This window comes from Chenopodium quinoa, unplaced genomic scaffold (assembly GCF_001683475.1).
Source record: "Chenopodium quinoa cultivar QQ74 unplaced genomic scaffold, ASM168347v1, whole genome shotgun sequence".
Taxonomy (NCBI): Eukaryota; Viridiplantae; Streptophyta; class Magnoliopsida; order Caryophyllales; family Amaranthaceae; genus Chenopodium; species Chenopodium quinoa.
This window is the reverse complement of record NW_018742577.1, coordinates 2,700,017-2,716,419: the sequence shown is the minus strand read 5'-3', so window position 1 is coordinate 2,716,419 and position 16,403 is coordinate 2,700,017. Positions and strand designations below refer to the sequence as shown.

The following is a 16,403-nucleotide window of genomic DNA, read 5'->3' as shown; positions in this document are numbered from 1 at the left end:
ATATAGCCCGAAAGTAAAGCTTATTTTCAATAATAAGAAGTATTCATTATTCAACTTCCTTAATTGTAGTTTTGTTTTAAATAACCATTTTCTATAATCAAGTTGAAGAATAAAAAAAATTGGAGGTAATTAGTGCAAATACGTATGGTAATAACAAACGATGGTCACTCCAAGGAATGGCCGCTCTTGTCACGGGTGGCACTAGAGGCATCGGGTATGTACCAAGTAAAAACCTGTATATAAAATACTCGTGCTAATTATATTTTACATATATTAACGGGGTGCCTATTTGTTATACAAGTATTTACATATTAGTACCTTGGAGTTTAATTCAATTGTATTTTTTTTATTTTTTTTATTTTTTTGTGACGGGAGTTCAATTGTTTGATTTTAATTTTAATTTGCATAAATGATCAAAAGTTATTATAATTTTTGTATTTAAATAGAAAACTGAGTATTGGAATATCAATTTTCTTAAGTAATTCAAGTATATATTTATTTTATACACTACCTCCGTTAATTATTATGTGCAACAAAGGGGTATTATTTGTGAGACATAAAATATTACTTTGTTGCACGTAATAATTAACGGAGGTAGTATATATGCAGGCATGCTATTGTAGAGGAGCTTGCAGGACTAGGAGCAATTGTACATACATGTGCTAGGAATGAAGCTGATCTTGATGCTTGCTTGTTAGCTTGGAAGGCAAAGGGTTTGCCGGTAATTGGCTCAGTTTGACTATTCTGTCCGTCAATTGGCTCGATATATCTAATATATGATATTATTTGTACCCTTAGACGGGAAGGATATTCAAAGCTAGAGTTGGTTGTATTTTTGGCCCTAAGAATTTGCAATAAGTTAAAGTGTGATGAAGATGTAGGCAGCTAATGCAGATGGTTACTCCAAGGGATATCTGACCTAATCACTGGCGATACTAAAGGCTAATTTCGAAGCAATTGTGATTTATGCAGGCATGCTATTGCAGAGGAGCTAGTTGGACTAGGAGGAAATGAATTCGAACCTGATACTTGCTTGCTAGATTGGAGATTTGGAGGGCTAAAGGTATACTTGTAAGTTGAATAACATTGTATGAGCATTCGAGCTATTAATTTAACGACAATAAGTTTAGTCGAAGGGTTTAGTTGTTTTTTTTTTCACCTCTAATTTAACCATAAATGGTAGCCCACTATTAAGATTTGCAAATTAATCCACTCAAAAATTCAACTTTGGCGCAAAACTCAAAAATTCATCATCACCTCAAAAACTTTACTCTCTTCTCTTTCCCCCCCAAAAACTCACTGAATCACTCTCTCTCTCTAATGGCGGACATTGAACCTCCATCATTCTCCTTAGGCCTTGACTTAGACTTCGACTTGGAACCTTCTCACAACCCTCCGCCGGAAAAACCTCCGACCCACAAAAACGCCGCCGCAATTGATCCCAAACAAAAAGGAAAACAAAAGGTAAACGAATTAGAAGACGTTGAATTTGAGTTGCGGGTTTCCGATTCCGAACCCGAATCGCCGGAAAAATCTCCCCAGAATCGATTCCGGCGTCTTCGTCGTGGTGTTCCCTCCTCTTACAAGCCCATTTCTACCCCCATTTCGAATTCTATTGATGATGATATTGAGGACTTTTCTGATGAGGAAATTGCTCGAACAAGTAGGTTTTTGGTTGGAATTTAAGTTTTATTGCTGATTTGATTTTTTTTTTTTTAAGTGAAATGGTTTCTGGGTAGTTTTAATTTGGATGTTTGATTGTTTGTTTTGGTGAGGATTAGCTGGGTTTGAATTTAGGGTTTTATTAGTGAATTTAGTAATTACATCCAATATCATTTTTTGATGAATATGTGGAACTGGAAATTAGGGTTGTATTTGGCTGATTTTTGCTTCAAAAGTTATGAGAATTATTGATTTAAGGTGATATTTGCTGTGCAATTGTAGCTGAATATAAATTAGACTCTCTGAATTGTTTGGTATTAGTGCATTCTTGTACATTGTGCTAGGCATTGAAAGAAAGTCTGAATTTCCTGTTAAAGCCAGCTCGAATGCCTTGAAAATTATCTAAGTGTAATTGCTTCTGGAATCATATCATTTGGGTTTGATAATTTCAGTTTGATTGATTACCTCCTGATCCTGATTGATAGGCAGTTTGTAGTTTCACTTGAATACTTGATATTGTAAAGACACTTATAAGTGAATGTATAGTTTCTCTAGTATGAGGGTAAGGTCTAAAAGTGGGGGATTATTAAATTGTGTAAGTTTATAAGGATTCTCTCATGATAATGTCCGCGATAAAATACATTTTATCACTATTGGCACCCTTGTTACTGGCACATATTCTTCATTTCACTTACTACCATACGCCCTAGAGTAGTGGATTTAACTCATGTAAGCAATCATGAAAGGAGATGAAAGAAACAATGCTTATTTAATTTGCGACCTTGTATTGTTGTATCTAACAAATTGGTAGTGTAAGAAGTTGCTGTAAATTTGTATTAATTTTGAGTTTGTGGGCTCAAATGATTGAATTTAGAAGAAAATGGATGCTTCATAATATGTCATTGTTGGTGTGGCATACTAGGTTATAAATGGGCTTATTGCTCAAACCACTTGGGAAGAGTAATGGTAACACTTACAATGTGTTTGGTTAGAATTTGTGGAGGGAAGCAGATGGGAGGGAAAATGAGGATAGAGAAAAGGAAGTGGGAAGAGAGAAAGAGTGAAATTTCGTTTTTCCTATATTGGAGTGGGATTAGTTTAACAAATGGGAAGGAAGATGGATCCCTTCAATTCCTTTCCCCTATGTCATATCGAAACGAGGAAAAATTAAATCTCTCATTTCTACTTCCCTCCCCCCCCCCCACTCACACAAAAAAAAAAAAAAAAAAAGCAAAACTTCCAGTCCAAACAGTGTTAGAAATGTTAATAAGTTGGTTGTGTTACTTGTGTTGAATATTGTACTTTTGATTGAAAAATATTCTCTTGCAGCAGTCATGCATTTGTGGTGGTTTAGTTCAGATATATCAAGGTGTATACTTTGGGAACTCTTAATATGTATTGTGTATGTCTCATCAATTTAATTTGCTCTGATAATCAGATAATCTTGTGGCACCTCAACACCATTCTTCTTGTAGCAGTTCAAAGTTACCCTTATCTGGATGTGGGATCTTGACGAGACAACAGGAAAATGCTAAACATAATAGAAAAGGGAAACAGGATTCGAGTTGTCCTTCTACAAGTTTAGGTTCAAGCAAGGGAAAAAATTTGTTTTCAGACTTAACTGCAAGCCCCCTAAGAAGGTTTCAGCTAATTGATTCTGAATCAGATCCTGATCATCCATCAGATGTATGCACTGAGAGGAAAGCTTGCGGGGTTGGCCTTCCGAATAGCAATAAACAAAAAGAATACAATATTCAAGCAGGATTCAAGCTACTTGATTCCGTATCAGATCCTGATAATCCATCAGATGCTCACAATGACAGAGACACTAGCACAGTCAACTTTACAAAAAACGATAAACCAGAAGAATACAATATTCAAGAAAGATTCAAGCTACTTGATTCTGAATCAGACTCTGATAATCAATCAGATGGTGAACGCATTGACAGGGAATCTAGTGGGGCTGATTTTTCCAAAAACAATAAACAGAAAGAATCCAGCCATGGAAGTCACAGAAAATCCCTTGGCAAAAATGTAGATTTGCAGCCTCACATTTCACAGCAGCAGGATTTGTGGAAAGATTTTTGTACTAGTGATAAGTCTAGTGTACAAACTCCGGTTTTTGATGAATTCTTTACTGAATATTTTCAATCTCTAAAATCAACAAAACCAGCCCCAGGTTCTCGCAAGCTGTGCTCAAGTGAACAGGAAATAAGCATGAACAACGCCAATAATATATTCCAGAACCAAAATTCAGGATCTGCTGTTCCTCCATCTCACCATTACTTTTACCATAATGATTTGAGGATCCAGAGATTAATCCGTAGTCGTTTACCTTACTTTTTCCCATTGACTGTTACTGATGCAGGGTCGAAATCACATGCGTCATCTATAGATTACATGTACTATGCTTTTCTTTGTTAATTTGTGTGCTTCTAAACGCTAAAGATTTTTTATGATCTGGAGTCTGATGATTCCTTGCTGTTTGGATTCAGGAGTCAATTTGGTCAGGATGGTGGTAAACGGCAAACTAGCAGACAAGTCACTTTAGAGAAAAGCTCCAAAAGGGGAAGAAAGAAATCTAAGAACTCGGGTATAGAAGGAACATCACTTGGTTCTGGAGACTGGATTAACCCTAAACAGACAGCTAGCACTCCAAAAGATGCTGGCAGGAGAAGGGTTCATGCTGATGGCCAATCTGCTGGTCGGTGGCTTGTAGCAGAAAATGGAAGGAAGGTAAGGATGTGATGGACCAGAAGTGTGCTTAATCACAGCTGACTGTTTGATCAAGCAATTAGCATTTTCTTGCTGATTTCAGTTTTTTGACTGCTTTAACTTGCTGATAAGCTTTCTTACTGGATGAAATAATCTGTGTTAATTGGAGGTAGATATACTTTGATAGGGAAGAATTAATAGATTTGTTACACTGATTTTTTTGAATATAGCTAAGCTATCATGTGTAGCTGAAAGAAAGCCTGCTTAACACTCCATCTTGTACACGTGGACCATCCTTGTGTACTTGATCACTTCCAAGTTCCAATTTTTGTGCTACTTCAGGTTCACAATATTGACAATTCAGGAATAGAATTACCGACAGCAGTTATTTGTTACTACTAAAAGACCCTCTTATTTCCTAATGGTGATGTATTTTTTTTTTCTTCATTATTTCATCTGTGTTACTAGCTTCTGTGTGTTGTATACTTGTGTCTATTAATGGCAATTTGGTTAACATGAATTTGTAGCATTAGCTCCAACTATTCTGATTATGATTAATATCATTGTGATCACCTCTTTATTCTGCTGTATTACACTTTTTCAGGTGTATATCAATAAAAATGGACAAGAACTGACAGGTCAAATTGCCTACAGACAATACAGAAAGGTAAGTATGACCAAATTGTTCTGATATGTGACTGCTCATGTTACTAGACATTTTCCGCTCTGCGATCATATATCTTAGTACCATGAAACTTCTCCTTTCTTTACTTCCTGCTAGAATTCAGTGAGAGTGAATGAAACACCACAATATTGTCATTCATTTCTATTTGCACTTTAGGGAAGATGACCAATGCTTGATTTTGTTCTTGACAGGAGAGTGGAAGAAGTTTTAAGAAGACTAAAAAGAAGGGTGCTACGAAGAAAAAGTGAAAGTTTCAAGCTGCTGAGATAGTTATGTAGAATACTAGAATTAGTCTTCTCTGTGATCTTTCCTCTTTTAACAAAAGATAGTCATGTTCTTGAGTTTTTAATGTACTAATTACTGTCATTTTAGTCAGTATGCCTGTGAATAAGATAAAAACATTACTCATATGTTGCAGTTTTGTATAATAGAGCTATTTTTTGTTGGTACAACTGTTCATTCAATTCTGAAAGCTACAAACATCTCTGGAGTCTGGACTGATTCTATTTCACTGCTATCCTAATTTGAGTTGCTGTGTAGAATTCTGAAGTCAAAGACTCTGAATAAACTTGACTCTTTGCTACCAATACCATACCTTATTCTCAGCATTAGCACTTTTCCCATAAGTCTCCAATCAATTTTAGACCATTAAACGTTTTTGAAAAATGAATTGCATCAATATAAAACTAAAATAATTTGTTTAAATCCAACCTTTTTCATATTTTGACTAGTAGATGATTTTTACATCAATAGAAAACTAAAATAATCTTTTCAAACATTAAACTAAACACTATAAGATTTAGATTATTATGCAAATTAGTTTTTGGCTTGGACAATGCCCCGAATCATTTAAAATAAAATTAAGTGAAGTATAGATATAGTATAGTTACATTTATTTGAAACCGATGTTTTTTTTTAAAAAAAAAAAAAAAAAAAAAAAAGTTTTTATTTTTACAAATATTATAGAGCATCAAAACTTATTACCCAATATTTTTAGGAACCTACCTTTTACATTGATTTACTTAATTTATCAAATACTAAATTTATAGTCGTAGCTCTTTAGTTACAAAAAATTCTTGTAAAATCAACTTGTTTTGTAGCAAGAAAAAACAACATTAACTTAAAAATTGCAATACATTCTAGGTTACATATTTTAAATAGCTAGAGGTAAGAACAAATAAAAAAAATATTGAGTTTTGTCATCATAGATTGTTGTAAAATTACACGAGTACATGTTTATATCAAACATTAGAATTTCAGTTTTATGAACACGATTAACTATTTTTAGTACAAGTATATAACTATGTTGACATTAAATGTGTCATTGGATTGATGGTAAAATATTCAACTATAATGGAAAGAGGTCATGGGTTCAAGTATTGACCTTTTAAAGGCACTTAAGACTTGAACGCAACATAATAACAAATTGTCGATTATCTGACTACAACAAATCTGTATTCAGTCTTCCTCCAAACTCTGATAACAATTAGTTCGTGGCCAAAAATCCAATATTGGAAGAGTTACAAGACATAGGGTGTTCTCCTATATACAGTTGATTTAAATAACATTTTCCAAACTATTGATGTCAAAATTCCTAATCACCCCAATTACATCAAACTTTGATGTATGAATGCCCAATAAACAAACAGAAACTATAAGTGGGCAGAAAATTCCCCAAGTAACAATCTAATTTATTCTAGGTATAAAAAGTTCCGGCTTCTGTTTGTAACCCAGGTTTAAGTAATTTTGTTCTTCTCCATTTAGCTATCTTTAAAAATCAGCACTCAATTCGAACAACGCCATTATCTGATGATATGAACTTGGGCTTCCGTCTGATTTCCTCCAAGCATTGGACCACATCACCAATCTGAAAATCAAAACAATCTTGAATCACGACACCACATTCTTTTCCCTTGATTACCATGTCCACATCTTGCTTCTCGTGCTTGAGGGATGCACAAGATCCCTCAAAAACAACTTCTCCACTTCTTAAAAGCCTCATAGTCGAAGACTTAGCTATGTGACCTGTTACCACCTTACAGCCCGCAATCTTAACATCAGCCCCTTTGGCCTTGCTTCTACCAGTGATCTCAAAAATATCAAGCACTTGTGCTTCCCCAGCCACCTGTATCTCAGATGTTCCTGGGGCTTTCTCTACTATCAAAGCACCAATGTCGTTCAGGAGGTGGTAGATCACACGGTGCAGTACTATCTGAAACAGAAAAGGAATTCAAAACAAATTATAACGAAAACAATCAGTACAGCATAAAAAGTACTGTATATTAGCAGATTACAGCACCTCAAGATCTTGTAATAAGCACAACTGAACTGTCTGTACCTTTATCTTGGCTCTTTCGGCTTCTTGATTGATGGAATTAGGTGGGCTACGAATATTGAACCCGATAATACAAGCTCCACAAGCTTTAGCTAAGTCCAGATCAGATTGTGATATTGGGCCGACTCCAACATGAACCACATTCACAAGGACCTGACAAGAAAGGTTTTCAGAATACATGCAGAAGAAGGCATATGCGAAATATGAAATAAGAAGGCCCACTTGAGAATGTATAACTCTTTTTATTATTAATTGTTCACCTTCTCCATGTTACACTATTCACCAAACTCACTTTGACCATGTTTTTTTTTTTTTTACCTAATATGTAGATTTACAAAAAAAAATACATATTTGACATAAAATATTATGGAATTGGGTTAGTGTATATTTTCAATCCAGGTAACAGCAAAGAAAGCTAATGAGTATTCTTGAGGGTTCAAATCTAACCAATATTAGTAGGGTTCAGACTTCAAGACAGGCGAGGAAATATTGCAGTTATGAAAATGAGTCATCTAAAAAAAGTACATATAAAAGTCAGTAGGCACAACTCATTTTCATAATAAATTTATGCATGATTATTTGGGAAGGGGGTTTAGGGTTCGCAAGTACATAGAATAAAGGAAACAAGGACTAGAGGAATGCTGAATTGGAAACTACTGAATAGGTGAGCAAAAGGACACCAAATGATATCAGACACATCATCTCACCTGAGGGCTAGTCAAACTTCTCAACGAATCTGTAACAGCTTGAACAGTTCCCTGGACATCTGCTTTTACTATGATAGGCAATTCAACTTTTTCAACTGTTTCAGGTTCCTCTTCTGAGGGCATAGCAATTTTCAACCTCTCCTGTTCAATCTTCAGAAGCCGATCTCTCTCTAGCTGTTTCTTTCTTCCTGCACTAAGCATCTTTGCTCTCTCCTCAGACTCTACAACAACAATATCATCACCAGCCATTGGCAGACCTTTCAGTCCCTCAATCTCGACGGGCATAGCAGGGTTTGCTTTCTCTGTTAACGTCCCCATCATATCCCTGATAGCTCTTATACGACCCCATTCTACACCCACCACTACATACTGACCACAAACTAATGTTCCTGCCTTGATTATAGCAGTGGCCAGTGGACCACGGCCTTTATCAAGCCTTGCTTCCACCACATAAGCTTGAGCAGGTCCATCCACACGTGCTTTCAGTTCCATCATCTCAGCCTGGAGAAGCAAAGCCTCCTCTAAAGTGTCCAGCCCAGATTTTGTTGTTGCAGATACTTCAATCACCTGAATATCCCCACCCATCTCTTCTAAAGCCAAACCCTCCGAGGCAAGCTGTACTTTAACTCTTTCTGGGTTAGCACCAGGCTTGTCACATTTATTTATAGCAACTACAATCGGAACTTTGGCAGCTTTAGCATGTGACATGGCTTCTAGTGTTTGTGGCATCACTCCGTCATCAGCAGCTACCACCAAGACAACTATATCAGTGACTGCAGCACCTCTAGCTCGCATAGCACTGAAAGCAGCATGGCCTGGTGTATCGAGAAATGTTATGAATGCCCCTGACTGCATGCTCACAACAAAGGCACCGACATGTTGAGTTATACCACCAGCTTCTTTGGCTGCCAGGGATGTTTGGCGTAATGCATCCAAGAGGGAAGTTTTACCATGATCAACATGACCCATTACTGTCACAACAGGGGGCCTTGGCAAGATTTCCGAACCTTCATTTGAGTGTAGTCTCCTCACGTGAACACCAACTTCCTGGAAACGAAAAATAATCACACCATTACTTTCTTCAGTGCATATAACAGATACAACTGAAGAGATCTGCAAAAGCAGTATGATCAAAAGATGGCAAGGTTGCAAGTCTTGCAACCATATACAACATCATATTGAACCTAATGTTTCTAGAATGAACACCACTCAATTTTATTTCAAAACACCTAGTGTGAAGCAGGTTCCACAGATTAATTCAGTAACAGGTAAAACACGTACCATAGCAACCAGTTCAGCAACATCAATGCTAAGGGAGTCAAACTCTGAGCAAGCCTTCTCCCCAACGTTTATCAGGATATCCTGAAGATAATGTATTTTTTTCCCGGTGCACTTGGAAAGCTCAGCAATTGTCATGCCTTCAAAAATGTCAATTGTCTTATCTGGCATAAGTTTGATATTTTTTTTTACTGATTGAGGCACATATGGGGCTTCAACAGGAGGTTGTGTCCTGCCTTCCTTCTTCACATAATATTTTTCTCTCCTGGCAGTCTTCAAACCAAATGACTCATTGTTTTTTTTAGCCAATACATGGAGGCTCGCATGGAAACACCTGGCAAATTTTCAAGCCACATACAAACAGCTTTAGGTGTTATGATTGTTATGAGACATTTTTTTCTGAAAGATTTCTACCAAAGTAACCATTGATTTCCCCTTTATATAAAATGGAAAGGAACAATTTTTAACATCTACTTCCTCCGTATTTTAATACTTGCAACGCTAACTATTTCACGGTATTTAAGAGCAATGGATCTCACATAATTTAACACACTTAAAATGAAATTGTGAGATTGACAAGAGTATGATTAAGTGGGCCATGAGCTTTAGAAAAAGGGAAGGCAAGTATTGTGACAAGTGTAGAACTTTCACCAAAAAAAACTTTCACCAAGTGTAGAACTTTCACCAAAAAAACTTTCCAATTATTATGTGTTGCAAGTATTGTGACATTTCCATTTTAAAGAAGTGTTGCAAGTATTTAAAAAATGGAAGAAATATTACTTATTTACTACTGCAAGCAAGAAAGCATTTTGATGATTTTTATGTAAAGATTTATAAGAAACTTGTCATCAGATTGAAAATACTATGATATTCATAGAATTCAACAAGATAATCTCCCATCATTCCATCAGGACATTGACGAAGATATACCTTATTCTTTGGCTATAAAATTAAGCACAACAAACATTGTATTCCTCTGGGCAAGTGGGCAATCTGGGATGACTAATTAGTACTTAAGTTGCTTGAACAAAGTTGGTTTCCCCTTAATCAATAATTTCTCGAATTATTAGTAAGAAAAATGAGTACAAAGTGATTGCAATTTTAAATAATTCTTTATTCAGTATTCCAAGAAATTGAATATCTTTATCATTGTTAATGACTATTAACTGAATTTTTTTTAATGAAAGAAAAACTACAAATGCTCTAATCATTTAAAAGTAAAAGTAACTAAGAGAATTATTCTAATACAAACAATAAAAATAACTAATCTTTATTGACACTTTGAAAGTCTACTATACTTACTAGTCACATATCATTCAGAAGACCAATGCACATGTAGTGCTCAACCATTGTTATTCTATCTAAACCCTTTCCTCCACATCTCCTGAAGATTTGTTTCCCCTCATTTTTCAAAAAATTTCTTTTTTTAATGAGAGATCTATAAAGCATACAAGTGCATTGGAGGCACAGAAAAGAAGAAACCCTTTCACAAAGACATCTCCATACTCCCGCTTCATAGTAAGCAACAATTCAACTGAACGACCGTGATAAAGTATGTAGGAAATTATTTACTTGCACAAGAATTAACATTGTTTAACAAATAGATAAAATCATCCAGACTCTCCTTTCACCCACTAACATTGACCTTGGAGTAGCTAAATAGCTGCAGTGTCTTGTACCATAAAGACAGCAAGATTAGCAACCACTCAATCAGCAAAAAAATTTACATACTAATTTGTTAATGCTTATTTAAGTCCCTCAACTGATCTCTAAAGCTATCAATGTGGCAAAGGTACTTACAGATATTACTTTCACATAAAGTAAGGAAACTAATGGTCATGTCTGCAGCCAAATGTCAACACCAACTTCACCTAACTTAAATTATAACCACATATATTGGAAAGAAATGCCAACTGGCCAACAAAATGGAGAATAAAATCTGCAAAAAAGCGTAAATAATAAATTTAACACTGTTAAAAGATGGGGACTTAATTAGCATAAAGGATGCAGGCCTAGTCTCATGTACCCTTATATTCTCATATACTACGTACTATTTATTGTTGGGTCTTGGCCGCACTTCCAATTGTCATTATTCCAACATTCATCCAGTAGTTTGATTAAGTTAAGACTTCAAAGCCCCTCCACATCCACAAAAGAAGATTCCATATGTAAGGTAAAATTGACAATATGGTCCCAAGGACTCCCAACTATATCCATCCTATAAACAATCCATACTTTTTATATGTTACTCAGACTAGGGTACCCATGTCCGACGAGGGTACATATCCAAATGTCCAACTCGGCTGTTTTATATATTAAGAGTCACAGTGTCTTACACATGTACGGTGTTGAGGATTCGACACGGGTACTTGAGGTCAAATAAAGAGTACGCGTGACATAGTTTGAATAACTAGGAATAGACCCGACTATATAATCTTTTATGTTCCTCAGCAAACTTTACCATTACATATGGCACATGATACTTACATGACCTTCTTAACAATTATCTCCATTTTTGGTCATTTGAGATTCATAACCACCATAAAAGAATCAGGTAATCAATAACCTCCACCCTTTAGTCCCTCACCTCATCAACTATCCTCTGCTACTCCTTAGCAACTCCAACAACCACCAAGACCCAACACACATCTCTCCCTTATCCTTTTCCAAGCAGTCCCTTCACCTTCTCCACCACCAATAGAAACCCTCACCTGCCCACCAATAGTCACCGAACAAACTGAAAGGAGACTCAAATTGATTATTTATTTTATTTTAATTAAAATATGGCTGATGGGTTCGAATTGGTGATTTTGTGAGTAATAACTAATAAGGGTCTCACATATATTAATAATATGATTCAATCAATTGAAATATGATCCAACGTAAAGTCTAATATGTCAACACACAAGAAAAAGGAATTAAACTGCAACACAATGACACTAACTGCCTTGAGACTGCAGTTTCATCTTGACTGAGGCGGCTCTATTTCTCTTCTAGCTGCCTGAATGCTACTAAAACAAATATTATCAACTAAACTCCTGTGAGGGTTTGGGTTGCCCGTGAATCCTATGTGTGGTCAGGGGTTGTTGGAGATGACCTAAGGATGGACAAGCCATGGGCCACAAGAGAGAGAAAGGATAGGGAATTTTATTTAATTATTTCATTTAAGGGAAAAAAGATAAAGGGAACCAATAAAATCACTCCACAAGGCATAGTAACTTTCAAATTACAAATTGTTCAAGGCATATGTCACCAAGGACCAATTGGGGAAGGCATCCCACAATCATGGGACTGTTCCTGGTTATAGAACAGAACCTAATTAAACAAAATTTCAGATGGACTCATGGACCCTATTTAAGGATGGCATAGTTGAGAGTCTTGAGACAATTGTCAATTTTTCCTGATTATAGAAGCACAGACATACACAAAGGGAAGAAAAATGATTATTCAATAGGCAAGATGTGTAAGCATATGATTTTAAAAAAAAATCAACTCACCGCACTAAAGGCCGTCTAGTCAAAGCTTTGTGATTGAGACCACCAAGAAACTGTAGCTTGTTTAATGACCCTGTCACAGCAAAAAATAACAACAAAAGCAAAGGTCAATAATATTATTGATATTTGAGTCAAATTAAGATCTGTCTAGCTAGTTTTTAAAAAACCTTCAAAAGAGAGAACTATATAGAGTACATGTCATTAGTTCCAACTTACAGGTTATTAAACTGGTTGTACATAAAACTCTTAAAAAAAAAAAAAAAAAAAAAAAAACTATCTCCACTAGCCTCCTTACATAGTCAAAACACACAATCACACAAAGGGGGAAAAAAAAAAGAAAGTAAAAAAAAATTGAAAGGAAAAGGTACTAGTCATTAGAAAATTAGAAGAATTATCTTTCCATAAAATAATACTGTAATAGATAAATGAACCCTATCAAAGGCCAGTCACAATTAAACCGATACAGGAGAACAGGACTAGCAGATAGGAAAAGCACATTTTGACTTTACCTGACATCCATATCTCTGATTCTAAGATTGACCTAATAGCATGCTTGGAGTAAGATCTTGACACCGATGCACCTCCAGGAGCTGGAATAGCCAAAGAGTTTGCTAGACTTGCAATATAAGTTACCTACAATAAGCAGGAAGGAAAAAACACAATGTTGAAATCATTTTCCTCGAATTATGAGAAAAATGTACATACTTAATAAATAAACGCAATAAATAATATTCCAGTGTATTCTTTTTTGCACTCAAACAGAACCAGAACAATGATGCCCACAGTCAAAGATGATGGAAGAAGGGGGGAAAAAGGTATCACAAGACTCTAGAGCTCTTTGTTCGTGACAGAGAATGTTCTGAAGTTTATATACTGGAACCAATACCTGGTATGGACGGTCGAAGCTCAATCAGGGCCTGGGATGGAGTCAGGCAAGCCTAAATCCAGAAAACTAGGATATGTCATAACAAAGGTGGTGGGTGGACCATTCATAGACCTGGCCAATGAGAATGGACCAATCCAGGATCTTAAACCGCTAGAACTACAGGTTGGTTTCATGAAAGTAGAACTCAAAAGGTTCATAGTGTCCGTGATAACTCAGCAGTCCAGAATTAAGTAAGCAAGAAGGTTATGGGCTACACCTCCCTTGCATTATTAATTTTATAATGTCCAGCTTATTATCATTGTATAGGATCAAGAACGCCAATTAATCTCAGCCCTATTACTGTGCAAAACTGCAAATGAACAGGGCCAACTTGAAATCGAGAATTTCAACATTAACCACACTTTTGAAATGTTTTCTTTCAGAGACCAAATTTTCATGTTCTTGCTTTTTTTTTCTAAATTTCTGGCAAACCAGCAACAAGTGCATTGTCTTCGAGAGAAATATGGTATTCACTGTGACCCATCCAGTACTAAAGCAGGTCAGTTCATATCTCACTTGATTAAAGAATATATTCATTATCATATTTAGAAAAGAGGCAACTAGGGTAGAGTCATACTAGGAAATAAGTTTTTTCCAACTACTTATCTTCCAATAGAAGGCATCTCCGACATTTCAGGTCAGTACCCTCACCATGCAAACAAACAGGATATCTATGGCAAGTTATTTCAAAGGAGTTTTATATAGCAAGACTTTCAGGAACCACTCCCCAGGAGGGAAAAAGAAAAGGTATCGGATAGAGTGTCAAGTCTCCGGATTGTCATATTGGGACAACAGGTGCATAAATGACTAAATATATTTCTCAGTGCAAGTGTTAAATTGGTAGCAATATCTCTGAAAAATATGCTGAACCAGGATTTTAAAAATCAAAACTAAATCATCATCTTAATGATCACACTCTTATAAACAGTAAAATAAGAGTATTACCATCAAATTTACTATCCACCTCAAGGCCATAAACAGAAGTGGCATCAAAAGGAGTGAACCCCTTTTTCTTTTTTTACATATAGACTTTGTAACCATGAATCTATAAAGAAATCATTTTCATTCACAACGACATCACAAATCCTAAGCTCGATTTCCTTCCCGATCATTGAATCTATATCAATCAAGCAAAAGTATAAGGTGCCCAATGCCAATTTAGTTGTCAAACAAAGGAAAGACATCTGACCCTGACCCATCTCTAATCACCCACTTTAAGAGTTTAAGATGTAAAATCCCCTCTAAAAGCTTCACTTGTTCCGAAACGAAAACATACTTTCAATAAATTCATTGAAAATCAATTGTTCAACATTAACAATTGTATAACTTCTAACACCCCAAACCCCTCTATCCTCAGGGTTTAAAAAACCAAAGATCCGAGTTAAATTAAGAACATTACTAAGCTATGGAATCTAGTTCATACAATTCACCCATACTAAGCTCAAAAACAAGAACACAAAATCAATAAAATTGAAGGAAAAAGAAGTAACCTTTCGGCCAGAGACCCTCCTCCAAGCCATCCAAACGTAATTCAGGCGATTCCCCAAATCGTTAACAGTCAAAAAATCAAAGACCCTGAAATTAAAATGCAATAAGATCAATAACATCCTATTAATTATTTAAAAAAATTAAAAATAAAAAACAAAAAAAGGTGCAAACTTCACCGCCATATATCTTGTTCTTGTTCACACACTCCTACTCCGGAGGATGGGGTGGTGGCCGGCGGTGGAGAATGTGGTGGTGGTTTTTATTTTGGATTAAATTTTTTTTGTTTTCCAAAAAGTGCGAAGAAGGGTTTATAAATGTTGGGGGGAATGAGTTAAGAAATTAGGGGGTGTTTGGTTCGTGCGTGGTTAACGGAATGAAATTCAGAGAGGGAAACAAAGAGAAGAAAAGGAATGACCTTGATTTTGCCTAGTTGTGTAGTTTTGATTCGCAAATGAAAACTATGAAATGAACAACTCACAATTTCCTGTGTGATTTTTTGGTTCGAAATAGAAAAAGTAATTTTTAATGTGTAACAATATCATGATTAAACTAGTAAATGAAATAAACAATTTATCACATCATATCATATAACTAACTAATTAGTTTTTGGAGCGAGACGATGTCGCAGGTTAACATGTATTACAATAATTGTGAATGTATTCATGATCAAATCTTGTATTATAATCTCTGTCAAAAACAAAATTCTAGTATTATAATATTGTGTATATTATGTTGTCATATAATAATTTCTTTTTGCTACGAAAGACACATATTAAAATATAGTTTAATAATTTAATGGTGTATATTATAATATTGTGTATTTTATGTTGTCATATAAAGTTTTATTTTTAGCCTAAACACTTAGCGGTTACGAGCACTTGCCAGTTAATCTTAGTTTGTCAATCTATTCTGCCATGTTAGATAAATGACTATGTGTATGATGAATCAGATAAAACACATTCCACATGTACCCAACCTACATGTAACTTTGTTTCCCCAACTCGATGACGCCGTATGGTAATGTTTTATGTTGACGATATCGTCGTCAAGTGGTGTTATGTACTTTGTATTAATTACTAGGTAGTTGAAGGTTTTGAAACCCTTGTAAATTGTT

At 35.5% G+C, this 16,403-nt stretch overlaps 2 protein-coding genes across 2 annotated transcripts; one reads left to right on the top strand and one right to left on the bottom strand.

The window, feature by feature from the left end:
- Positions 1–66: 66 nt before the first annotated feature.
- On the top strand, positions 67–5,563 carry LOC110720964. The gene is made up of 5 exons (XM_021900069.1): positions 67–1,663; positions 3,101–4,064; positions 4,158–4,398; positions 4,982–5,044; positions 5,254–5,563. The coding sequence occupies exons 1-5, from the start codon at positions 1,321–1,323 to the stop codon at positions 5,308–5,310; spliced, it is 1,668 nt and encodes a 555-aa protein (XP_021755761.1). The 5' UTR covers positions 67–1,320; the 3' UTR covers positions 5,311–5,563.
- Positions 5,564–6,391: 828 nt separating this feature from the next.
- LOC110720963 (translation initiation factor IF-2-like) lies at positions 6,392–15,787 on the bottom strand. The gene is made up of 8 exons (XM_021900068.1): positions 15,466–15,787; positions 15,292–15,376; positions 13,386–13,509; positions 12,880–12,949; positions 9,386–9,716; positions 8,105–9,151; positions 7,401–7,550; positions 6,392–7,274 (listed from the first exon to the last, which is right to left on the bottom strand). The coding sequence occupies exons 2-8, from the start codon at positions 15,319–15,321 to the stop codon at positions 6,840–6,842; spliced, it is 2,187 nt and encodes a 728-aa protein (XP_021755760.1). The 5' UTR covers positions 15,322–15,376; positions 15,466–15,787; the 3' UTR covers positions 6,392–6,839.
- Between the last annotated feature and the right edge of the window lie 616 nt (positions 15,788–16,403).